Genomic DNA, 24609 nt, shown 5'->3' on the forward strand with positions numbered 1-24609 from the left:
GTTGTTTCCTGCTTGAGCATCTGCTGCGTGCCGGGCGGCTGCCGGCCGAGGTTGAGGGTATCTGACAGGCGGCGCCGCTGACAGCGACGCCTGCGAGCGCCTGTTGTCAAGTGCATTTGGAACAGGAAATTTCGCTTTACCTCCAACACAGTAGTTTTTAACAGGGATGCGACCGTTACCTCACGTACCGTCTGTGCCGTGTCCTTGGCACGGTGTCACACGCGGAAGCTTGTGGCTTGTCAGCGAGGCGAGGGGATGCCCCGTTCATTTTATTGACCTGAGTTACGGTGACGCCGCGTCTTCCCTGCCGGGGAATCAGGACACGTGAGCACATCCCAGGGCTGCGGACCGGACACGGGCATGCACCGAAACATCCCAAAACTTGGGCGTTTTGGAAGCTCAGCGATAATCCAGGTATGTCTGGTGGACCAGGGATGAACTGACTCGTGCATGGCTCTTACCCTGTGCTCATGTCCTCGTTCCACGTTCTCTCGGCCTTTTGGTGCACAGTTTTCCATATTAGCTTTCTGTTTAAAAGTCTAATGTTATTGTAGCAGCTTGGCTTCTGCATTACAGGCCTGCTTGAAATGTGAACCTAAATGGGTAGACATTTTTGCCCACCTTATGTCCCAGCCGTTTCCAGGCAAAAATTAAAGCAAGAGGGATCTTGATAGGCTAATTTGTCCTTGCCAGCTCCCTGGATAGAGCAGGTTCAATAAATGGGAGGGCCCGGTGGTCCTGGTTTCTGTCTGATCTATAACTGGGAGCAAATCCTCTCCAGTGACTGGAATGAGAAGTGATGGAGGTCTGGGGGCTGCAGCACACTCGGAGCTCCGGTGTTTGTCCGGCTGTTAGAAATCCTCGGTACTCAGTGCCTGCAGGAACCCCCGAACCACCCAGGGATATCTTTGCTGGGAATGAGTTTGCTCTTTTGAGATGGGTGTGGAGAAGATGGCAGGTGAGTGGGAGTCAATAGCTCTGTGTCCAGGCTGCTTTTGGGCTCCCGAGGTGGTGTGAACGTGAACACCGAGCTCCTCTTCCTTCCTCAAATCCTCTGGGACACAGCTTGGCCATGAGGTCTGGTGAATGTAGGAGACCTTTCCTGCTGCGCTTTTCCAGGCTAGTTAAAAGAGGATGAGGCTTACAAGTGATCCAGGAATTTGGTGAGGTCTGTCCTGGCTCAAGGAGCTGCTCCTCCAATTGCTGACATTGCCATGACCTTCATATGGGACATTGCCATGACCTTCATATGGGTGAATTTAGCTGCGTGAGAGGTGCCAGCCTGCGGGCTTCAGAGACCATGGCCTCCCGGAGTGAATACAGCCTAACATCCCTGTCTAATCCTATTAACGGGCAAAAATCCTGGCCTGCGGGCCCCGTCCTCTGGAGATGCCTGCATTGCCATGGTGCTTCTGGAGCTGGAAGTGGCTGCGGAGGCCGAGTTTTAGCTCCGGTGCAAGCCTGGGTAGGAGCCTGGAGTTGGACGGGAAGGGCTAATTGGAATTAAACTCTGATTCTCCTCCTTGCCGAGATAAGTCAAGTGCCAGCAGTGGACTTACTAGCCAGCCTGGTGAAGAGCAGGCCTTTTTCTGAAGCATCTGAAAGCTGTAAAAGGGGGTTCCCCCTCTGTGCTAGCTAATCCCCTAGGCATTTGGCTGCATGGGATGTTTATCTTTGTCTGGGATTTGGACCCATCCTGATTATTTTGGAATACGAGACTGGAAGGGATCCCTCGAGGTCATGTGTCCAGTTCCTGCATGTTCCCAGGTAACCACATCACATAATCCTGTTTATAAGTGTCTGCCTTCCTTTTAAAGCTGTCTGCGTTTCTTTTTTTCTCCTGTAATCCTTTGGGAAGGCTGTTCTACCACTTCATTCTCCAGCTGGTTTAGAAATACCTCTTCAATTCCCAGCCTGAAGCCCTTATCCCAGGCTTACCTATTGCACATCCTCCCCAGATGTCCCCCTGGCCATGGTTCCCCAGGGATGGTGGGAACAGATGGCAGGCAGGTTCCTGGCTGAGAAGATCTTACTCGTGTTCATTTGCAGTTACCTAAAGACGTGCTGACCCCTTTCTGAGTTTATTGCAGCCAGGAGCCTGACAACTGATGTTAAATGCATTTGTGTATCTGCAGTGTTAAGTCAATTCGGTAATTCCCTGAACAATTCCCTTCTTTTTCTTTGACTTAGCCCCCAACTCTCATGGTTTTTGCTGTTTCTTCCAGCAGCAGCAGAGTATAGCCCAAACCCAAGAGTTTGAAAGGATCCTTCTAGCTCTAGGTTATTCTTTGTGGCTCATTTAAAGTTGCTGTATAAATTAACACAGTCATTTGTTAGCTGCAACTCCCCAAAGCACTGAGCAAAGTTTGTGATTTTAATTACTTTTCGCAGGGATCTAAGCACACAGAGACTTCAATGATGATTAGAGTTCATATTATTCATGTAATTTTTAAATCCCTTTCTCTGCTAGGACGTGGTGAATAGATACTAAAATTGAAATATGCTAATAAATCCGCAGCCCCGTTCCATGCGAGGTGTCTTGATCTTCTATCAGAAGAATTTTGCTGACAAAACCATTAAATTTCTGAAGAGGGGAAAGGAGTGTTTGGAAACAGGTTTGCGCTTCCAGGAGGCAGCGAGCCTGGGGCTGCCACGGGCTGTTTTGGTGGGTTTTTGCCAACGTCGCATTTCATCTTGTTTACCTCTAAACTCGGAGACTTTGGTTAGCAAAGTCACACGCTGGGTGGTTGGAAGGGTGGGGATTACTCTCTCTTTTCTGCATAGAAATGCAGGATATTTATATGATTGACGATGCTTGTGAAAATATCAGCAGGGAAAATATAACCAACTAAAGTAAAATGCCAGCAAACTATTTCTGAATTAATTTACAGGACCTGTTCCATTTCTAACTGTTGCTGTTTCAATGCTGGAGCGTTTCTGTGGTCTATTTTAAGTCACTGGAGCTTCTTGTGCCATAAACACTTTGGGGCCACGTTCTTCTTTATACTAAGACTCCTTTGGTGCAGGAGACCTGCTGGGTTTCTCTGCTGTGGGACGTTCCCTGCTGTGATGGGACATCTCCTCTGCTCCAGCTCCTCACCATGTACCATGCTCTGCTCCTGGCACTTCTGGTGACCCACGGATCTGGGCCCTTGACTCTGTATTTCTTTACAAGTGATAAGAATCACATTTAATCTGATTTAGTTTTCCTGAACAAACGTGTTTAATCTTTTAACTGCATTACAAACAATGTGTTAGCTCCAAGAATCCTTGTCTGCTCTCCCCTGTTGGCCCATGCAATCCTTTTAAGGAACAACACAAGTGATTCCTGTAAAGCTCTTAACGTTAATGTGAATGATGATGTTCTCCTTGCTGTGGAGTGGGCTACTCAGCGCTGCCATGAGTTTCATGTAGCCAATAACAAAGCGAGTGCAAAATAGCAGAAGACTCTTACATTAAATATAGCTTTTTTTTCCCCCCTCTCTTTGGTACTTAGAGCTCCCTTTCCTACCGCTTGGGCATTGCACTGCCGGCTCAAGTGCAAGCAAATTGCAGGCCTGGGCATGTTAAATTGCTTTTGTAATGCAAAGGGCCTGGCTATTATTTTGTGCTGAGCGTCAGTGAGATGCGTTTGACGGCCCGGGGTTGGCTGGGTGCCTCTCCTGCTTTAAGCAGTTGCAGAGCATCAGCGAGCCCTGGTCCGTGCAGGAGCTCCCAGCAGACGTTGGGTGATGCCAGCTAGCTCAGCTAAAAGAAAAGAAGCTAAACTAGCTTTGTGTTTGGTGCAAGCCAGTGGCCTGGGCTGCCAGGGATGGAGCTGATGGGTAACATGCAGCAGCTGTTTGGGCTGAATAGGGTTAAAAGGCAGCCTGGAATGGCTGAGGGTAGAATTGCCTTCGTCCTGGAAAGAGAAGGAATAAAAATGGCTATTCCTAGGAATAAGCAGCCCCTGCTCTTGAGGTTGCTCTGTTTGGTAGCCCTGGGCTGTGTTGGGGTTTGAAGCTGCCACAATCCAGAGTGAGACCCGAGTGGGAGCGGTGGTGCCGGGGATGAGGAAGGGGATGGCGGGAGCTCAGCGGGTCCGTGTGGAAATGCTGGGCTAGGCAGGACCTTCTCTTCTAGCCTCCATGGAGGTTTTCGGAGGCTCACATCTGCTCTCGTTGTGCTGGGACAGCACCGTCCTGCCCCGCGTCCCCTTCCCTGGTGGGAGGGCCAGCACACGGGCAACTCATATCCAGAGGATTAAATGTTTTCCAGGAGGGAAAGGAAAAGAGCGTGTTCGGAGGTGAGGGGGGAGGACCGGCGCTGAAGCACAGCTGCATCTTGGGCTGGATAACCAAAAACCCCCCATGGAAATAGCAGTGTTCGTCTCTGTTTCGAGGGGGATGTGCACGCGCGGTGGGGACAACCGGCTGCTCGGGGACCCTGTGAGCAGGAAGTTTCAGCCCCATCGCTGTGGCTATTCGCTATCCTCTGCAAACTTATCCCAGTCCTCCTGTGAACCGTGCGTATTTTTGGCTTGCAGAGCATCCCCTGATGCTCGAGTTGCTCAATTTAATTATGAGGGAAAAGGAAACTGCTGGGAATGGGGTTTTAAACCTGCTGCCTGATCCCTTTATTCACGTGTTGTCAGAAATTGCGCCTGGAGGGGGATGAGAAAGGGAAGCGAGGGGAGGGGAGGTCTGACTGGAACTCGAAGTGCAGAGAAAGTGCAGTGACCGAGCACTGAAATGGAGCTGTTGCAATGCAGCAAATGCTCCATCCTTTCCGTGCACCTTGAACATCAACTTGCATTAGCACTGATTTAAAGTTTGACACTGGTGTGAAGAGAGACTATGTTGGTGTAAGCCCAAGTGTGTGGTGATTAAGAACCAACTGCTGTGGCACTTGGGCTGCCCGCTGAGCCACGTGCAGGGGGACCGAGGGACATCTGACTTTGTCTATCCCAAGGAAAGCCAAGCAGCACCCCTGTTGTTGCACCTTCCTGAGAAAAGGTGGTGGTTTTTATCCCGAGGAAGCCCAGACGAGGCTGGCCCCTTGTTTGCGCAATGGGATGGAGCTGAGCAGACCCCTCAGCTACAGCAGGCTGTGCCGCAGCCCTCAGAGGGCATCACCTTGGTGTGATTCCAACCTAAACGCGACACCTTGGAGCTGAGACGGGGCAGCTCCTGAGCTCCCACTCTCTTGGCATCCAGGCACTGGATACCCTGGGCTCTTCCACCCTTGTTCACTCTTCCAGGTTTAGAAAGCCTCCTAGCAAGGTGGTTTTGAAGGTTGACTTGAAAAGCAAAACTGTGGCTTGACAAAATGGAGTGAAGACTCGGAACAGTCGAGTCCTGGCTAGAAGCCAGGATCGCGTTCCCGAAGCTTCTTCTCTGCTGCTCTTTGCCATATTCCCGGTGTCCAGGCTGGATGTTCCCTTGCTGCTTTCCTGGTCTCCCTGTGATGAGTCTCGCCTCCTGCGGCCCAGCTCTGCCTTGGGGACCGCAAGGTGTTTTCGCAGCCCGGCCTGGGCCCTGCAGTCTGGTACGTCAGCACGTCAAGGCGCTGAGGCGGCGCGGTGCGGCGGGCGGCGCGTGTCCCGCCTCGCCCGCGTTTCCGTGGATGCTGGCGGCGTTCCTGGCTCGCCCCGGGCTGCCTGGGGCGGGTGACGTGGCGCTGGGCTACCGAGCCCTCCCCAACTCTGCCTTTTGAGCAACTTCAAGGCATTTCAGGGGGCAAAGCCAGGGAAGGACAGTGACGTTGCTGAGATCAACCCGTGGCCAGAGGCTTCTGGACTGTGACAGGCCATTTTAGGCTGTCTGATAGAGGCCGAAAGGAATGCAGGGCTGGGTATGCAGTTTGCCCTCTATGACTTCTTATTTTCTTCCTTGCCACGATAATGTCTTCTGAAAGTTGGGTGTTTTTCTTTTGAGCTTAGCCCTAAAATCTGCTGTTTCTGCACCAGCAGTGTCACATATTTGGGGGCATGGCTCCCTCTCTCCCTAGTGCAAGCACCAAATGAGAGTCAATTTGTTTTCATGCATGTTTTAAAAACTTCCAAAGCAGGTGCCGCTCTTCCCTGATGAGCTCGCGTTCACGGGAGCCCGAGCGCCCAATTGATGAGGGTCCGTGAGGGTAATTGAGATGGGAGTTTGGGTGATTACGTGGAGTGGATGCTTGAGTGGGTAATTGCAAGTCTCTAGGTGTTTGTCCTATATGCTGGTTTAAATTGAAGAAAATTCAGGCCTGATTCAGCCTTGTGCCTCCAAAAGCACTTTAGGATCTTCAGTGAGATCCACTTTTAGCAGGTTACTTCTACATGTTAATAAATTAATCCTTATTCAGCCACTTGATTTTAAATGAGCGTCAAGCCAGGCATCTGCTTGAGTCCTTTCGGGAACAGAGAAGCTCTTGTTGGGCTGGGGCACAGTGTGCAATATTGATGTTAAGTAACGTTAAATGCTAGTGCTGAAGTGGAGCATTGGCGATGGGTCCTTGTGAAGTTATTTGAGCTTTGCTTAGGTTTTCAGGGTAGGGCCCGGCCCCTTGCCCTTTCCGCGTCGTGCCTTTTCCCTGTGAATATTATATAACAGCAGTTGCCCGCAGCCCCTGAGGATTTACGTGCTATTTCTGAAAATAACCCTTGTTTATAATTCACCCTTGGCATGAAAATAGTTTAAATTATTGAGGCACCAAGCATTTTGCGAGGAAGCAAGCGAGGCCGAAACGCACGTCAGGCGCCCGTGGCTGGGCCGCACTCGCTCCCCGTGCGCTTGGCTCCGTGAGCGTTACGGAAACGGCGTGCGCGGGGGGTTTAGACCTGGGCAGCTTCATCATGCCCCTCAGGAAATACAACGGCAAAATAAAGTAAAAAGGAGAGAGAGAGGGAATGAGTCTTTCAGCTTTGCCACCTGTTGCTGGTTTTACCTTAATATTGCAGGTTGTTATTGGTCTAGTTCGTAACTCCTGGCAATGAGGAGCGTGTTGGTACTCTTGAAGTTAAACCCATAATTTTCTAGCTCTCTTTTGGAGAGAGATTTAAAGTACAAAATCTGGGGGTGCAATCCTCTGGCTGCTCCCCCCGCTTTTTTTTTTACTCATTTTATTTGCTGCTTTCACTGCTGTAAAATTGTGCCCTTGACCTCAGCTTTCCTCTTCGCAGGCTCCCCGTGCAACTGCAGCGCGAGCGGCGGCGAGTGCAACGGCACGGCGGGGCCCTGCGCGTGCCGGCCGGGCTACGCGGGGCCGCGCTGCGAGCGCTGCGCCCCGGGCTACCACAGCGAGGACGGCGAAGACGGCGAGGCCTGCCGGGCCTGCGGCTGCAGCGCCGCCGGCGCCCTCGGCCCCGGCTGCGACACGTGAGTACCGTGAGGCCGTCGGGACGCGCGCGCGGCTGGGGAAGAAAGCCAGAAAGAGGGAAAGCGGGGAGGGAAGCCGGCTTGATAAAAATTCATGGAGCGTCGCCTTCCTGTCTTTCAAGAGCTGGATTATAAAAATATCTGTAGCTGTGGCAAAGGAGGGTGTTAACTCTCTTTTCTTACTCGGATGTAAGCGGGAGCGCTCTGCTAACGCCTTTGCATCCATTAGTCCCTGTTGGACATGATTTCTTCCTGGTTTGGAGCTTAGGAGGGACATGGAGGCCAAGGCAGGAGAGGGATTTTTCTCAAGGGATGTGGGTTGGATTGAGGCAGGCGCAGTTTGTGCTTTGCCTTTGCTGAGCATTGTAGTGGCCTCACGGAAGCGTTGGGCTCCTGCCTTGCTGGGTGTTTTGGGTGTAGAAAAATACATCAGGAAGCACCAGAATTTGCCAGAATTTGTAGGGCAGAAAAGAAGCATTCAGTTGGATCTGATCCAAAGGCATATTGGCCAGGAAGGCAGATGGGGCAAGTTTTATCTTTGAAGGTGGAGAGAGGGACTGCCTGTGCCTGGGTTGACACAGGAACATGTTCCTGGTCTGAGTGCATGGAGAGAACTGGAGAAACTTTGCATGGTGTGGAAGGAGCCAAGAAACGTCTTTAGAAAGTTAGGGGGAGATGCTCCCCAATGTGAAGGAGGAAGAATGCGTGGAAATGGCCTGCTTAAATTGCATCCAACGTGCCTATGCGCACTCAGACACTGAAATTGGGAAGGGACAACTTTGGCTTTTTCCATTCCAGCAGCACCGTTTTACCAGGTATTTAGGTGAGGGAGCACAGCAAAATTTGGGGGAAAGCTTGGGCAGGAGAATAGAACAGGAAAGTGGGTACCAGGGTGCTGTGCTTCCTTTTCACTGGGGTTTTGCCACAGACTGAAACGACATCTAGATATTTCAGGGAGGGGAGGAGAAAGGAGGTCACTTGTCTGTGCTGCAGAACCAGGGGCCTTGGTATCGCTAGGGGAGAGGCAGACGGGCCACCTCCTTCCAGCATCACCAGAGCTGGGTGGCCTCAGGTCGCCGCAGGGCTGGGCTACCTGTGCCAGAATGGGCAGAGCGCATGATCTGGACCAAACCCAGCCTTTTTAGTTATTTTTCTTATTTTTTCAAGTGAGTTAAACGAAAAAAAAAAAAAAAATCTAGAGTGAAGCGAATGCGTAGCGGGCTGCCCGGGGCAGGGCCTGGTGGCCCGAATAGGGCAGGCGCGGAGGGAACGCGGCAGCGCCGAGGGCACCACGCGATGATGTTGCGGGCGAGGAATGCGGCTCGCCTCGCGCGCCGCAGCACCCAGCGCCGTGAACCCCCGCCGGGCCCGGGCATGTGAGCGCTGCCTGACGCCAGCAAACAATCCCTGCTTTGCTTACATTAAAAATACCTTCAGCTGTATTTTTCTTCTTTTATTTTATTTTTCTTTTTTTCAAGCACCAACCAAACATTTGCTTGCACTATTTAATTCCTGTACACTGGCTGGAGGGGGGAGGTGGAAAAAAAGTGCTATTCAGAAGAGTCTGAGTAAAACAGTAGCATGATTTTGGCCTCGGCCCAGTTTGGACAGCAGCTCTTTGCGAGACGGAGCTGGCGGTGCAGCCGGCGTGCGCAGCCCTTTGGATGCGCCGCTTTCCGAAGCACCCCCGTCAGATGGATATTAGTGTTATTTCTAAGCAAACTCTGCCTCCGTGCAGCCAAATCTGCTGGGTATTAGCCCTACGAATGCAGTCGGTCAAATAAAAACTTGGAAAACAAATTCAAAAAAAAAAAAAGGGGGTGGGGGGAGTGGGGAGGGAGGTTAAAAAAAACCCTATCCTGAGGCAGGGAGTTGATTCTTGGAGTGCACATTGACCTGACATGCTGTCACTGTGAATGGGCTGTGCAGCCACTAATCAAAGGTCTCTTTTTGCGTTTTTTTTTCTCTTTATTATTATTATTTGACTATCCGGGGAGATCGGCGTGGCGTCCCCCCGGGCGCAGCGGAGGATTTGGCCGTTTTGGGAACGGGCTGTGCCGGGCGGCTCGCGGCGGACGCCGAGCCGCGAGGCCGCAGCCGGGCGCGGGATCAGCGCGTTCCGAGGCCGCAGGGCGGTTTTGGAGCGGCGGGCCGGGCTCGGGGCTCCCCGGGCCGCCCGGAGAGCCGCGCGCAGCCCAGCGCGGAGCTGTGCCGGGATGGCCGGGCTGGATGCGCCGTGGCCGGAGCGGAGGGGAGGAGAGCAGCGAGGTACGGAGCGACTGGGCCAAGGTCACGTGCGGGCGGTGACTCATGCGCTGGGCGCGCAGGCTGCAGCTGGCAAGCTGTTTTTTTTTTTAATTTTTCCATTTTATTTATTTATTTTTTGGGGGTTTGCGAGCAGGTTCCTCGGCTCGAGCTCTCCACCTGGTGCAGTGCCGGGGCGGGAGTGGAGGGATGCAGCTGGGATGTGCGTTAGCCCTGAGCCTCTTCCTGTCACACGGACAGCTCCAGCATCCTTCTGCCCAAAGAAGATGCTCTTCAAGCGTGTCCCTTACATTGAAGTAATCTGCTTGCGCTCTCCTGCCCAATTAAAGGGACATTTGGAGGTCACTAAGTCCCCCACTCTGCTCTAGATCACCCTGATCTGAGCCTGGGCTGCCCAGCTCCCCAGGGACTCCTTAAAAGAAAAAGCTGCTTCTTCACCCTTATTTAAAAAGGCTCTGCTCGTTTTTACAGATCGCTTGAGCACAAGTGGTGGCTCCTTGCCTCCAAGCAATGCCTTGGCTGTGTCGCTGTGCAGGGGACAGCATGTTTGAGTGGCAGATGTTGTTATATGTGCATGTCACAAAAGCAGCCGAATACCCTGTTGGACCCTATTTCTCTGCATGCCTTAATTAGCTAAAAATCCCTTCCGTTTTCTCCTCTCCTTTCCAGACCATTAGCTCATCGCATCTCCCCCGCAGCAGCTCAGTGCTGCACCTGCCTGCCGTGGTGCCCGCTGGCCCGCGGGGAGCAGTGGCAGTGCCAGGAGGGAGTTATCTCCCCTCCCATAACTGTGGCTTCTCGGAAGTCCTGTTATTTTGCTGATTTACTTTATTTTTTTCTCCAACAAGCTTCAGCGGGACTGTATTGTCTCTATGGCTATGAAACCGGTTGCTCCACTGCAACACCACTAGACCTCTAAAGAATTTTCTGGGGTGACTTTTTTAGCTCTCATGCATTTGCATTTAGCTGTCCTGTCTCGCCGTTCCCCCCGGGATGCCCCGGGACGGGGACGCAGCAGCGAGGCAGGGCGGACAGGACCGCGGGGGCGCCCGCGCTGCCCAGACATGTGGCCTTTTGACATTTGCAGAATGGCCCCTGGGAGCCGCGAGGTGCCCCGGCTCCGTCGAGGGCTGCCCTCGGAGCAGAGCGTGTCCCCCGGCACACAAAGCCAGGAATGTCCCGCACAATGGCCCAATGTTTGCCGCAATAAAGCCCGGCTTCTTCTGCCCTCCGCGCAAGCTGCTCTCGCCGGGGCCGCGGCCCTCGGGCTTCTCCCACCGCCCGGGGCTGCTAAATTAACGCTTCTTAGAAAGCGCTTTGGCTTCTGGCAGCTTGAGGGGGAGCGAGACCACAAAGCCAGGCCAGAAAACACCCGAGAGCCGCTTTCCTGCAGCTCCTGCGTCCTGCCAGGCATCAGAGGAAATCCATACCAAAGGAGCCTTGCTCTCTAGAAAAAGATGTACCGTTTTTAGAGGCATGTCTTTAAAATCCTCCTCGGCTTTTGCAGCATCCTTTTGTCTTATCCCATCAAAGTGTGACAAAGCCTTTTCATGCGGGTTGTTTTACAGATGTTCGGGGCTCAGCACGGCGGTTCGTCTCATTCATGCGGGTGCCGTCGTTGCTGTTAATTGTACGTGTTACAGGAACACCTCCAGGCCCTGCTCTGATGAATCCAAATCCCAAATCTGCGTATCCCTCCTTTTCTTTGCACAAATTCTAGCTGATCTTGTACGAAAAGTGGCTGGGAGAAGCCTCGTGCTGTACGTTTGGGCCAGCCCTGGTTTGATGGGAGCCCTTGTCCCGTTGATGGCAGCTGAGCATCCATGTTCTCCTGGCAGCTGCGAAAACACTACAAACTTAATTTCTCCCTTCTTTCCTCCTTGGAAGAAAAAAAAGAGAAAGAAAAGAAAACAAGCCACTGGAGCTCACTCGAGGTTTTCTGTTACACCGTTATACCAGGCACAGCGTGTCTCCGAACAGCCGTAAGGCTGTGGTTGTCCTTCCCATCCATCTTGTCCATCGTGTCCCCTCAAGCTGAAGGATGTTTCTGCAGAGGAGGACGGGAGATCTGTCGTGTTGCTGCACGGATGCAGCTGCACGTTGTGCTCCAGCTCAGCCAGATGGATATTTTAATGCCTTTTTTTTTTTTTTTTTTTTTTTTTTGCATTGAAGCCTGTGGTTTCTCCGCTGCTGGGTGCTGCTGAGTTGCCAGGCAGAGCCTGCTGCATTGGTGTTTTCTTTCCTGCCCATCAGACTTGCAGGAAAGTTATCCACATGATGCTCCAGGCCGGGGTTGAGGCAGAGTTGTGGAGGTGCCACCTGGTCTTCACGTGGGATTTGCAAGTCGGGTTGTTAAAGGGCACTGCGGTCCTCCACCGAGGGGGTTTCTTGGCTGTCTCCTCTCAACTTTTGTAGCTGCAAATCTGCCCTCCCCTGGAAAATCCCACTGCGGGAAGCGTTTTGCAGCCATTCAGGACATGAATTGCTTTGAGAATCGTGGGATTTCCTGCATCCTATGGCCACTTCCCCTTTGGTGGAATGAAAGGTGGCTGCAGGGAGTGGAAGTGAAAGCAGGTTGGCTTTTACCCACCTCATGTGGAGCAGGGGGTGCTCCCCACAAGTGCTTTATCCGCAGCCCCCGGCGGTGCCTGTTCTGCCTGACAGTAGGTGCTGGTTGGAGGCAGTGAGAAAGTGTCTTCAAGGGCAAAGACCCACCAGGCAAGGGGATTCCTGAGCTCTTTTGGGGTCCTAACCGGCCTGCAGCCCTCCCTGCCCATGGGTTTGGATGAATCTGAGCGCTGGATCCCAGCATCACACGTGGTCTTCGTTGCTGCCTGGTCCTTCTGCCAGGACCTTTCTCCATGTTGGTTTCCTTAATAGTTAGGAAACGTATATAAAGTTGCTGGATGATGTGATGGTGCTCTACGCTACCTACACGGTCTTAAAAGTAAGTGTATTCATAAAATGGAATAGAACCTGAGACTGGCAGCAGACTCCTGTTAGCGGAAGCTTGTTTGTGTCCCAGCACATCGCTCCGTCGCTTCCTAACGCGAGAGCTAAAACTCGCCTGGCTCCGGAGGAGTTAACGACCATCAGAAATGGAGCTGAGCAATTGAGGTTGCTGCATCAAAATGTTTCCCTCCTCCCTTCTCCCCACCTCCCCCCAAAATGAAATTCCTGGCTTATGCTCAAAATGCACTTCAGTTCTTGCTGCGCAAGTATGAAACTGTGGGTCTTTTCTTTCAAGTTTCTGGATTTTTATGGGCACAATCGGTCTGTTAACGGGACTTTTTTTTGTGTGTGTGGTTTCCACACATTTATATCATTGACCTTTGCTTCAAAAAGTGTCTGACAGTCTTTACTGGGCTGGAGCTATGAAAAGGGATGTTGTAAGGGGGCTTTATTCTATAGAAACAGTGACCACAGGCAAAGCTTTATATTTGCTGAGTGATTTAATTCTTGCACATGCAGAACTTGGCCCAGTGCCATATGTAACATGTTGAGAAAAGGTCTGCTTGAGAGGCATTAAAGCCAAACTTTCCAAAACCATTCCTTTTTTTTTTTTTTTAATAGCTTTCTTTCCTGTTATTTTTAAGCTAACAAGTAAAATCAAGGGATGCTGCCCTAAAATGCTGCCTTGAAGCAGAGTCACTGGGGAAATAAGCCTCTCTCTCTGAATATTAACTGCAAGTAGAATTGCAATCCTCACCTGAGCTTTATTTATAGTGCCCCAAGTTCGCACTCAGGAAATACCCTCTCTCCCTAAGAGCAGCATCTCCAAATACAGTGGGATTTGTTGTTTAGCCTTTCTTAGCTCTGCCCATCTCCTGCTTACAGGAATATCTGTCCCTTCCTCCATCTTTCTGTGGCCCGTGGTAGTCAGGATCAAACCAAAAATGACTTTTGCTTGCTCTAGCTTTAAATACTGTGACAGCATTTTGATTAATGTTAGGTCTTGTGAAAAGCTTTTTTGACTCAAGCATGTTGAGCCGCTTAACAGCATCCCTTTAAATTCTGTGTCTGCCTGCTGCAGTGCCTGATAAAGGTCTGGAGAGCAATGAAACATCATATTTCTTTCTCATTCCTGCAATCAGTCCTTAAAATATGCCTGAAGTTCTTCTGAACACATTTAATTGTGTAGCCTCTTGGGCTGGGTTGTGTGTGCTGGTGTGCCTTGGAGTGTTTCCTCTTTCTCTGGCGAACGACAGAAATACTAAATTATGCTAATTTTTAACAGCAGCGATCGCTTCCCCAGTCGTGGCAAACTACTGCATATTAATTAAAGCCAACACACAAACTGTGCGTGGAGCCATTTGGAGCCTCAGCCTCTGTTAGTTTTAATCAGCAGATTTTGCTAGGGGCTTTGGGAAGTGCAGGGGAGCTGCCTGCTCTCCTGGGAGGAGCAGCATGGAACGATGCATCGTGCTCATGCACCAAACACTGATATATATATATATATATATATGTATGTATGTATATACGTGTATATATACATATATATAATGTGTATGTGTGCAAGTGTACGTATATATACACACACATACATATATAAATTAACAAATAGATATAAAACAGTGGATTTAAAAGGTGCGTGGGGTTAGGCTGGGGTGGTGGCTTTACTCTGCCTGTCTTTCTATGTCTCCCCTGGCTGGTTGGTCGTGCCAGGGGGACCTTTGCTAGGGAAGTGCTGTAGAGTGGATGGAAAAGAGTGTTTTATCCATCCCTGTGATTTCCTGGAGAATCAGGCATAAATACTGCTGGTGTTTAAAGCTCCTTAGGAAAGCAATAGGGTCATAAGCCCCAACTTAGGGATGCTGAGAGGGCAGCTGGTGCTTAACGGGCAGCGTCTCAGTCCCCGTGGGTGCCGGTGGCTTTTGGGGAGTCGCTACCCGGGCGCTTCCCAGCAAACGGCTCCGCGGGGAGCGGCGGCGGCAGCGTTTGCTCTGGATGCCCCGTTTCACCCTGTGTCTCGTCCCTGTGCAGGGATGGGAAGTGCCAGTGCAAAGCCGGCGTGACGGGCCCCAAGTGCGACCGCTGCGCCGACGGGTACTACGGGTTCAACGCCAGCACCTGCGAGCCCTGCGAGTGCAACAACCGCTCCCGGAGCTGCCACGCGGTGACAGGTAACAGCCCCCGCCTTGGGACCGTGCCAGGACCTCAGCACTGTCACCTGCTGCTTATAAGTTTGCACCATTTGCTGCCTTGAAGGGTTCCTCAGCGGGTTTTTGCTTGTGCCGGCGTCAAGGGAGGGATGTGGAAGGGCCTCTGCTCTGTTTGCTTGCGGGTAGAGAGTAGAATTCCTTTTCCCTCCCCATGGATTGGAGAAACCCCCGAGGAGCGACACTGGGGGCTGCCTGACCCATCCCCGCGTAGCAGCGAAACTCTCGCTTGAAAACTCACATTCCGCAAGCGTAGCGGGTGAAACGCAATTCTCTACGATTTTCTCCAGCAGCTTAGAAAGAAGTAATAATTTCAAGTATCTCTCAGGCTGTTTCCATGCCTGGAGGAGAGGCGGAGCTGATGGCACATGCTATTTCTGGGCGAGCTCTGCGCTAGCGTGCGCGCTTGCAGCACGGGCGCCGCAGCCAGGGCTTTTTGCCCGGCAAATGCCCCAGTGGTGCCCAGATCGGGGCACATTTCGGGGCACATCTGGGCAGGCAGCAGAACTGCTCTCCTCGAGGATGGATTATGGCATTTATTCTTGTGCTGAACTTGGTGTAGGTGATTCCTTCCCACTGCTGCCAAGGGAGAGGAGCTTGTGCCTGAAGCTGTGTGCACAGCAACTGTTCGGTTGGTTTGGAGCTGAGTGTGTGGGTTTTTGTGAAGGTAGAAGATAATCTGCTCTTCCCTCGTCTCCCTCAATCTTCCTCCCTCTCCTGATAAAATACCAGCCAAGACCTTGCCTCCGCAATGGGGCTGTTCAGGCAGCCCTTCTGCTGCGACCATCCGCCAAATCCCTTTCCGGTTAATGACCTATTGTTGATTTGAGAAAAAATCTCTTTTTTATTATTATATTTTCTTCCTCCACCCTTTTCCTCCATCTGTTCTGTTGCTACCAGAGAAAGTGGGGGGAGAAAAAAGAAAAAAAAATCCAGAGGAAAGAGTCAGTAACAATCAGAACTGATGCCTAAAGAGCAGCCCGGGGCTCTTGCCCGAGCTGGAGCCCGCGCTGTGCGCGACCTCCCCAGGTCGGTGCCGCCTTTGTCAAATTTTCCAGGTTTCCTTTGCATTTAATACTGTACTCGGGGCTCCCTCTGGCGGCTTCGTGACCGTCTCCCTCGGCCGTCCATCTGTCCAGGAGGAACGGTTAAAATGACTGGGCTGGAAATGGGGCAGTTGGGATCATTTTTCCTGCTGCTGCCAGGGTTTTCCCTCCTCCGTGGGCACCGAGGAGGTGCAGGGCTCACCAGAAAGCCGAGTGGGAGCTCTGCGCTGTGCTGGATGCTCCCTGCACGAAGGAGGAAACCTGCTGGGTTTATTTAACATCCTCTGCATTAACCCAGCTCAGGATTTCATACGTGTGGCTGATATTGGTAGGAGACTTTCCCACGCGCTGTAGCACTGCCGGCCCAGCTCTGTGCTTCTCCTCTCCGGGCTTGGACAGTCAATAAGCTGCTCATTACCACCTTGGTTTGTTACAAGGGGGCTGCTGTTGCCTTCTCAGAGCCTTGTACTCGGGGTTTAATCAAGTAAGCTTCCCCCAGGTCATGGCCACCTCGGCGAAGAGGCAGCTGAATTACGGGATGTTCCTCGTGATGGATGAGCCTTGGGCAGCAGCCGGTGGAGGTTTTTCTTTCTTGGCTCACAATAATATCAAAAAGCAATTTAGAGAGCCATTAGGACGCAGCCGCTGCTAAGACACAGCCCGTCGGTTTTGTGATTCAGGGGCTTCCCTGGGAAGGGGACGTGGCTCGCGGGGAGCCCCCTTCCCCTCCGCTTCTCCGGGAAGGGCAGCGCTCGTCCGCGGGCACTGCGGGGCTGGAGCCCTGCGCTGCGGGAGGGAGCAGCACAGTGACATTGACCTCCCTGTGACGGCCAGGTCTGCCCACAAAAAGGGATGCAGAGCGTTTCCACCGCTTGCGTGCTGGGTGGTTATAAGCTGTTCCCCAGCCTGTGCTGTTTGAAGGAAGCAGCTCTGTTTTCTCCTCATTTTGAGTGTGCTCCAGCCTTGCTCGGGTGCAGGGTTCAGAGCTGCAGCTCCACAGGGTGCGAAGGCTCCATGCAGCGGTGCAGGGACTGCCACTTGAGCAGCGTGCGCTGCACTGTGGGGACGGATGCAGAGGAGAAACCGGGGCTCCGATGTCAACCTGCGCTTGAAGCGATCAGGATCCCCTTTCACCAGCACGAAAACTTGAACCCTTTTATTTGAGCACAGCTTAATGCCGATAAAAAGTGTTTGCTTGTGCTGGCCTGTAAAGCGAGGGGCTGTGCGTGTTGCTGCTGGGGCTACCTGCTTTTCCACATTACATGTGCATGGGGAGGTGGTGTTGGGGCAACCAGCAGAAGGTCATAAGAGGCCAGGACTGCTGCCAGCATCGTGTCTTAGCCAGGGGGCTTCCAAGATCACCAGTGCGCTCTGCTAATTGAGAGCGCTGCAGGTGTGTTCCTGCTCCAAATGTTCTGCTCCAGTTACTGCCGCCCAGTGGATCCCTGTGCTCCGTGTCCGTGTGCTCCGTGTCCGTGTGCTCCGTGTCCCTGTGCTCCGTGTCCGTGTGCTCTGTGTCCCTGTGCTCTTCCCTAGGCGCCTGCCTGGACTGTCAGGACAACACGGAGGGAGAGCACTGCGAGCGCTGCAAGGAGGGCTTCTACCGCAGCGCGCGGCCCGGCCCGGCCTGCCGCCGCTGCCCCTGCTCCACCGTGGCCTCCACCGGCACCTGCCACATAAGTAAGGCTCTCGGTTTGCTTCAGCTCTTGCCCTAATTAAAGTAGCTCCTTTCAATGCGTTTCAAAAGTACGTTCTCTCCAGGGTGGCTCATCCTAGTGAGTCCATCCACAGCCCGTGAATCTGCTTTTCGTGGGCACTGGAGCATGTTGCTGGAAGCAGCGCGTGCCACGAGGAGCGTGCAGTGCTTCCGTAGTGCTGTACTGGTGCTGCTGCAGCGGGGAGCAGCACGAGGGCCTCCCCAAAGGCCATTGCCCCTTGCTGAGGCAGATCTGTCACTTCTGCAAAAGTTTTGCTGCACTGGCAGCAATGAGGAGATTCAGGAGATGCCCAACAGCTCCACACACGGAGCCTTTTGTGCCTCTGTGAGGCCTCTGAACATCTGCATGGGACTCCAACAGGGATCCAACCCTTCCTCCAGCTGTGCTTTGGTATTACCAAGAAGAGAAATTATATCTGGAATAAATATATGGAAGTGGGTTTTTTTATATATATATATAAATAACCTCCCAATCAGTTTTGCAATTGAGCATCCTCTGGCTTCATGTAGTCCGTAAAGTTTTTGTAGGTTTCTGACATCCTTGGTCTTGGGGCAGCTGTTTGCCAAAAATTGGCTGTTTGAGATACAAATGTTCTGCAGTAATAATCCGTTTGCATAGCAACGTGCTAAGCGTGCTCTGTGATGCTGGTACTAGGAATTAGAAACTGCCAAATCTTTTCTTTTTCCCCAGAAATGGTAAATACTGCTGTCTAAAGATCTATATTTTCAGATTAATCTCCTAGCTTAATTAATACCCCGTGGCGGCTGATTTTGTCATACTGACTCATGGTCACAGAGCAAGTCCTGCAGCTTTTTTTTTTTTTTTAATTGCGAGGGGATGTGAGTGGTGCCAGTTGTGTTTCCTGTGCTGTTTAGGAGCCGGTGACGCTGCCCCGACATGTGACAAATGCAAAGCTGGGTACACGGGCCCCAACTGCAACCGGTGCGACGACGGCTACTACAACTCGGACAGCATCTGCGTGAGATGCAGCTGCAACGGGAACGTGGACCCGGCGCGGACGCCCCGCGTGTGCGAGCCCGACAGCGGCGAGTGCATCGGCTGCCTGTACCACACCGCCGGCTTCCACTGCGACCAGTGCCAGGAGGGCTACAGCAGGGACCCCGCGGGCACCAACTGCACCAAGAACGGTAACGATGCTCTCCAGAGAATCCCTGTGGTTGGAAAAGACCTTCAAGATCATCCCAAGCAGCCTGGTGGCTTGCTGTGTGGATCAGATGGGCACGAGCTGCCTGGGGGCTGGGGGAGGAATATGGGGAATTGTATTTTGCAGCTGAAGGGGAAGCAGCTTTAAAGTCTGCCAAGGTAAAGAGAGAGCCTTAGTCCTTGGAAAGCGCCAGTTCAATATGGTGCTCAGGAAAGACTTCCCCTAGGCAATTTCTTCTACTTGTAAAGCTTTGTCTTCTGTTACGAGAAGCTGAGCATGGCCTACATTGAAGTGAGCAGCAGCAATATTTCCAACATGCTGTTTGCCCTTGGCGAATCCCTCTTGACAGGCAGGTTCTTATACAGGTCAGGACAGTGCACTGTGAAGAGATCTTCACTGTCTTGACATGGGAAAATACCCGAAATACGTCCTTTCTTTTGAAGAACTTTTTCACACTGGCACATAGAGGTTTTCTGTTTGTTTGGCCTGTGGTGCAGGAAGCAAAACCAGACCCTAATGATATGTTGGTGCCTTGAAATCTGTGATCGAGAGAGCCAGCTCGGTAACTACGCTTTTTTCCAAACTGTGGCAGCCAGCTCTGGGGAATGAGCTGAAAAACAAAAAAGTATTTGCTATAAATTTAAAAATAGATTTCTGTTGCTTGAAATATTTGGTCTGTCTGGTCTCACTGGTCTCTCCCCAGTGAATTGTACTTAGTGACGAGTCCATTCAATAGCACTGTCTAGGTCCCTAGAAAGGATGTTTTTAATAAGGTATGTCTTTCTGACACTGTGCAAGCAATAACCAACGAGTAGGAACAAGCTCAGGTAGTTTCAGTTTTGCTTTCTAAATGGGGAAGCCAAGGCTCAGAGAGGTGAGATGCAAGTGCAGCAGGTCAGCACCTGCTCTGGGAGCCGCTCATCAGTCCTCAAGTCACACCTGATACACGGCGTGTTGGGTTCTCAGGTGCAAGCTACCTCTGATGTATAGGGCATCCAATGTACAGCAGGGTGACTCATAATGAAATGGGAGAAAATAGAAAACGGGTCTTATAGGGTCACTTCCATGGTTAGCAGGAACCTGTTCCACAGGGTGGATCTCCAGCTCCGTGCACAGGAACATTGTGGGCATTGCTGGGTATTAGGTTAGAGAATGCAGAAGTGAGGGAAAATTGGGCCCAAATTCATCCTTGTCACCAGCAGAGATTTCATTCTGATCTTCCATTAGGAGCTAATGTGATTTTCACTCCTATCCTGCTCTCCAAAGGCGCAATCACAGAGCCCTTCTCTGTGCAGGAAGATGGTCAATACACAAAAAGCTGAATGCTCATTAGCTGTAACTTTACAGCTACAGGGCTGGAAGTGGCATTTTTACTAGGGCTTATCCATTACCCTCTTCTTCAGCCTTGTCTTTGAGCAAAGAACAATATGACCTGGCTCCGTTAAAATCCATATGCGCAACCTGTGTGAAACAAGTTTTCACTTGTTTTATTTTAAGGATGTTGTTGTAGCCACTTCCTGATATGGGAAAAGACTCTCTCCTCCTTCATACGGACCGGACCCTGTGCTTATCTAGAGTTCTTTTTTCCTTGACACCTGCTTTTTCTTCTTATTAGGTAAATAGAAAGAAAGGCTCATGGTTTCTTTCCAGTTTCTTAGACGTGGTTTGTCTAAAAAGTCAGATGCTGATGTACTGTATATTCATTTTAGGTTAAGATTGTCATAAAACAGTAGTGCATATGAGTAGCCTAAAGCGGCTTCTAGAGTGAGATCATTAGAAGCCCTGCCCATGGAAAGGTCAGGGTTCCAAACTCCAGTTTTAGTCATGTTTTATAGCCCAGGCAAAGTTAAATCTAGGCTCAGCTATCCACAGGACTGTCGGATAAAGCTGCCTGAGATTTTGATGCTTCCAGAGCTGGTTGGCACAATGCTCAGCAGAGCTGCAGGATGGGCCCAGTCAGTGTTTCTGACCCTGGCTGGATGTTATTCCCACCTCACTGCTGAGGCCTAGCGGAGATGGACGTGGTGGTGCAGGCTGGCACGGTGCCACCCCGCAGGGAGGGAGCCTGGCTCCCACCAGTGCTCATTCATCACATGAGATAGAAGAAGCGATACAGGAACTCGGATTTAATCAAGCAGCTGGAGATGCTGCCAAAGCAGCCATTGAGGGAGCAGCTGCCGCACTCAAGGAGCTGTTCTGGGACATCTGGAGGGCTGGCAGGGCCCTGGTGAGTAGCAATAGGCATCATTATATCACGGCACAAAAGCGATGGGCTGCAGGCGGGATGCGTCACTGCCTCCCCGTGACACTATGCTCCATTCCAGGAAATGTTTTAACCCATGTTCCCTTTGCCAGAGCTTCGCTGGTGCTGACTCATAATAAAGCCCAGAACAGTCCTGTTTCCTTGCTGGTGAATCAGGCATTGTGTCTGTTCTATTTTTTTTCTAATTATAGCTACTGGTAGAGTTTGCCAGAAATTCAGCACTGATGAAGGAATTTGGAAAGGATGACTGAATTCCTCATGCCCTTCTCCAAGTGTGATATCCAGGAAACTTTTGCTCCTGTCACACTGCTTCATACTGTTAAATTCTGCCTGTTATCCCACAGAGAAATGCCTTCTGGCACTCAGCATCCCGAGCATCCTTATCAGCCTAGTTCAGGCTATGCGGAGAAGAGAGAAGTTGCTCCAGGGAGGGACTTGGAGCAGGAGCCTTAATCGGGTGTTTGAGGCCTCCTCCAGAGGAGCTGCTGTCTCCATTGCCTGAGCTGGGAACCCAAAACTAACCTGTGTGGGTTCCCTGTGAGGACCTAGGGGTGTTCTCAGCGCCTGTTGCCACTGGAGATGCAGCTCTGCAAAACAAGTCCTCCAGAAGTGACTCTTTTCTTTGATCCTAATTGTTCTCTCCAGGAGAGCTGGATCAGTTGACACCATCAGCTGTAATTGCTACAGCTGTAAGGGGGTCTAAAATGAAGGTGCATTTCTGATAGCAGAACAGGAAATGCAGGAGAGTAGGAAAGGTGGTATTGGGAGTTGTGTGGAATATGGGGTATCGAGTACACAGTGGTCGATTGTGGATTCAACTTCCAGAGGGTTCCTGCTGCGGTAATCAAAAATCTAAAATAGATCTGGTTATTTCTGTAAAGGAAAAGCTGTATTTTAAGTGCATGTTTGAAAATATTCAGTTTTTTGAGGCCTCGAGCTCGGTAAGTTTGAGGAAGGGTTAGTCATTGTGTACTGACAAAATCCTATAGAGGTGCTTTGGAAGCATCTGGGATCCCATGGGTTAACTAGTCGCTGTCTCCTAGGTCTGAGAAGGGAGTTACCTGTGTCTGTGGGCAGGCAGGGAGGTTCTTGGCTATACTGCGGTGGGGACCAGGTTGCAGGAGGAGGAGGAGGAGCTGGTGCTGCAGTCTGGCAACTCCAATGTTCTCATCCCTGTGTGCAGACGGGTGGCATCTGCTGAAACCAAAACAGGAGCCAGTCCAGCTTCTGCCCTTCTCAAATGTTCCATGCGAACAACCACCATGGTGTTTTTTTGCCGTGATTCAGCTGCCTTCTGCCTCTGGTTGTGTAGACTTGGGGCCTTTCATGCGTGACTTCATTTGAAAGCAGAACAGAGATTATTTTGCCCTTCATGCTACAGCAGTGTGAATAGTGAAAGCTAATAATAAACACTGGTGGCAGAATGCTAACGGTTAATTGTTTGTAACTTGGCTTTTGACCTTCTTGTACAGGTAAGACGGAAACAACCCTGTGTTGTGGCTGCAGTCCCATGTCTGGAGGTGTTGCATGGGCTGCAGCCCACGTAGACATGTAGACAGCGAGCGAAGCCCTGGCTTCATTAGACCCAAAATCCAAACTCTTGCTGAGCCTGTGGAGCCCAGTTTTCATGTGCTGAATAGAAGCTGGACTGAGTGACTAGCATTTGTTGTGAGCTCCTGTATCCATCTCTGAACCTTGGCTAGTGCGCCTGTCCATCCACCTCCAGATTTTGGACAATTCCCTTATCTCTCCTTCACTAGGTTTTCATAGGAGCCCTGCAGTCAGCAAGCACTTAGCCTGGGGGGAAGAAAAGAGAAGAAGGAAAAAAAAAAAAAGAGAAAAAAAGCTAACTATTTTTTAAAGTTATTTTCAGAAAAATCTGCCTTCAACAGTGTAGGCTTAATTGCCATAACAACTGAGATATAAGCACCAAGTCTCATATTTCTGTGTTCTGTTCTAGCTCACTGTTTTTCCCTGATAATGTTGTCTGTTTGTTTGTTTTGCAGAAGTCACGCCTGGCCCGGGAACAACAGAGTTTATCACATCTGCTCCGAACGTCAGCAGGGCAACATCATTTTCAACTGTAGTGGTAAACAGTACGTTGTCCCCAACAACTCTACAGACTATCCTTCCTGTAAGTTCCTCTGACAATAGTACTTCTGCTTTTGCAGATGTTTCATGGACTCAGTTTAACATAATTATTTTGACAGTTATTATCATAGTTGTTGTCCTACTAATGGGCTTTGTGGGAGCAGTCTACATGTACCGTGAGTATCAAAACCGAAAACTCAACGCTCCTTTTTGGACCATTGAACTCAAGGAGGACAACATCAGTTTTAGCAGTTACCATGACAGCATCCCCAACGCTGATGTGTCAGGCCTGTTGGAAGATGATGGGAATGAAGTGGCACCAAACGGACAGCTAACACTGACAACTCCCATGCATAACTACAAAGCTTAATGAAGAAGCAATCCAGATGTTCCAAAGTTGGCTTAAAAAATTGCAGGGCTTGTTGAAGGGGTATCGGGATCCGTGCCAAGGCTCCAAGCAAAGGATTTTGCTCTTCAGATACTCTTATGCTGGGCATGCTGTAGCTTGCAGGTGAACAGAAGAAACGTGTAGTACATCTGAATTTCAGGTAGTGTGGTGAAGTGCATTCAGTTTCTTGTTCTCCTTAAAGATCCATAGGGTTCACTGTTGTTAAGGATTCAAAATTACACTGATCTTAAAATACCTTTTTTATGAAGAGGTGGTGGGGTGGAAAAAGCAATACCCCATGAAGCCACTTGACTTCCAGCCAACCTGACACACATGCCTGCATCACAGAATCACAGAATCACAGAATGGTTGAGGTTGGAAGGGACCTCTAGAGGTCATCTAGGCTCAAGCCTTTATTTTGAAAAGTAATTGGTGAATTAACAGTGGATTTTAAGGAAACAGAATTTTGTGAAGACTTCATATTAGGTCCTGATATGAATTGAAGAAGTAGGAGGGAAGAAAGAAAGAAAGAAAAAGTGGGGAAACCAGTGTTCGCTGTACTACCAAGAGGCAAGTAGAGGAGTAAGTCACACACTTGAACACAAGTCACCACTATCAGTTTCCACTAAGCTAGGAAACAGGAAAAAAATACCATGGAAATAATGGAGTTAGGGAGGAGACTGTGCTTTCCCCTTTCTGACTACTTTGACAGGGTGATAATGGTATTAAAACATAGGAAGACTTTTTTTTTTCTAGTAGGGGTTGATGAGCTTGTATAGTTTCTGTGCAAGAAAGATGACAAGACATCTCAGGGTTGCCATGTAAAAGTAAAAGCTAGGCTTAATATCCTACCCTGATAGAAATGGTGTGTTCTGTATATAGAATGTAATATATCTTCTTGGAATTGTATTTGTAATTATTTGTAAAAAAAAAAAGACAACCAACCAAAAAAACCCAAACACAGAATCATGCCCCCCTCCAACTCCCTATTCCCCGAGTCATATTTTATCATCTGGATTTTAATTGTACAGCGGTTAGTGGCGTTGTTTAAAAAGGAAAAAAATGAGGATTGTTTAAAATACTGTAAATTAGATGGCAATATTGTTGGAGCTGGGACTCTGGCAAACACCCACTGCTTGAAGCTTTTCTTCTCGTGTCACTGAATAATATTCTT

The 24609-nt window shown here is 50.5% G+C and overlaps 1 protein-coding gene across 1 annotated transcript; it reads left to right on the plus strand.

Annotated features, from left to right (window-relative positions):
• The first annotated feature begins 936 nt into the window (after positions 1 to 936).
• Positions 937 to 23753, plus strand: MEGF9 (multiple EGF like domains 9). The gene is made up of 6 exons (XM_088528004.1): positions 937 to 958; positions 7145 to 7340; positions 14589 to 14728; positions 17347 to 17490; positions 18404 to 18676; positions 22963 to 23753. The coding sequence occupies exons 1-6, from the start codon at positions 937 to 939 to the stop codon at positions 23415 to 23417; spliced, it is 1230 nt and encodes a 409-aa protein (XP_088384130.1). The 3' UTR covers positions 23418 to 23753.
• Positions 23754 to 24609: the final 856 nt, after the last annotated feature.

This window comes from Tinamus guttatus, unplaced genomic scaffold (genome assembly GCF_059628265.1).
Source record: "Tinamus guttatus ecotype Peru unplaced genomic scaffold, ASM5962826v1 Tinamus_guttatus_pri_ptg000297l, whole genome shotgun sequence".
NCBI classification, from domain to species: Eukaryota; Metazoa; Chordata; class Aves; order Tinamiformes; family Tinamidae; genus Tinamus; species Tinamus guttatus.

What these genes read in the sequence shown, in the direction of transcription:
- MEGF9 (XM_088528004.1), top strand. Translation starts at nt 937, where the DNA reads ATGGGTGTGGAGAAGATGGCAG. An exon ending in CTCGGCCCCGGCTGCGACAC is followed by an intron (nt 7,341 to 14,588) that starts GTGAGTACCGTG and finishes GTCCCTGTGCAG; the next exon opens with GGATGGGAAGTGCCAGTGCA. An exon ending in GAGCTGCCACGCGGTGACAG is followed by an intron (nt 14,729 to 17,346) that starts GTAACAGCCCCC and finishes GCTCTTCCCTAG; the next exon opens with GCGCCTGCCTGGACTGTCAG.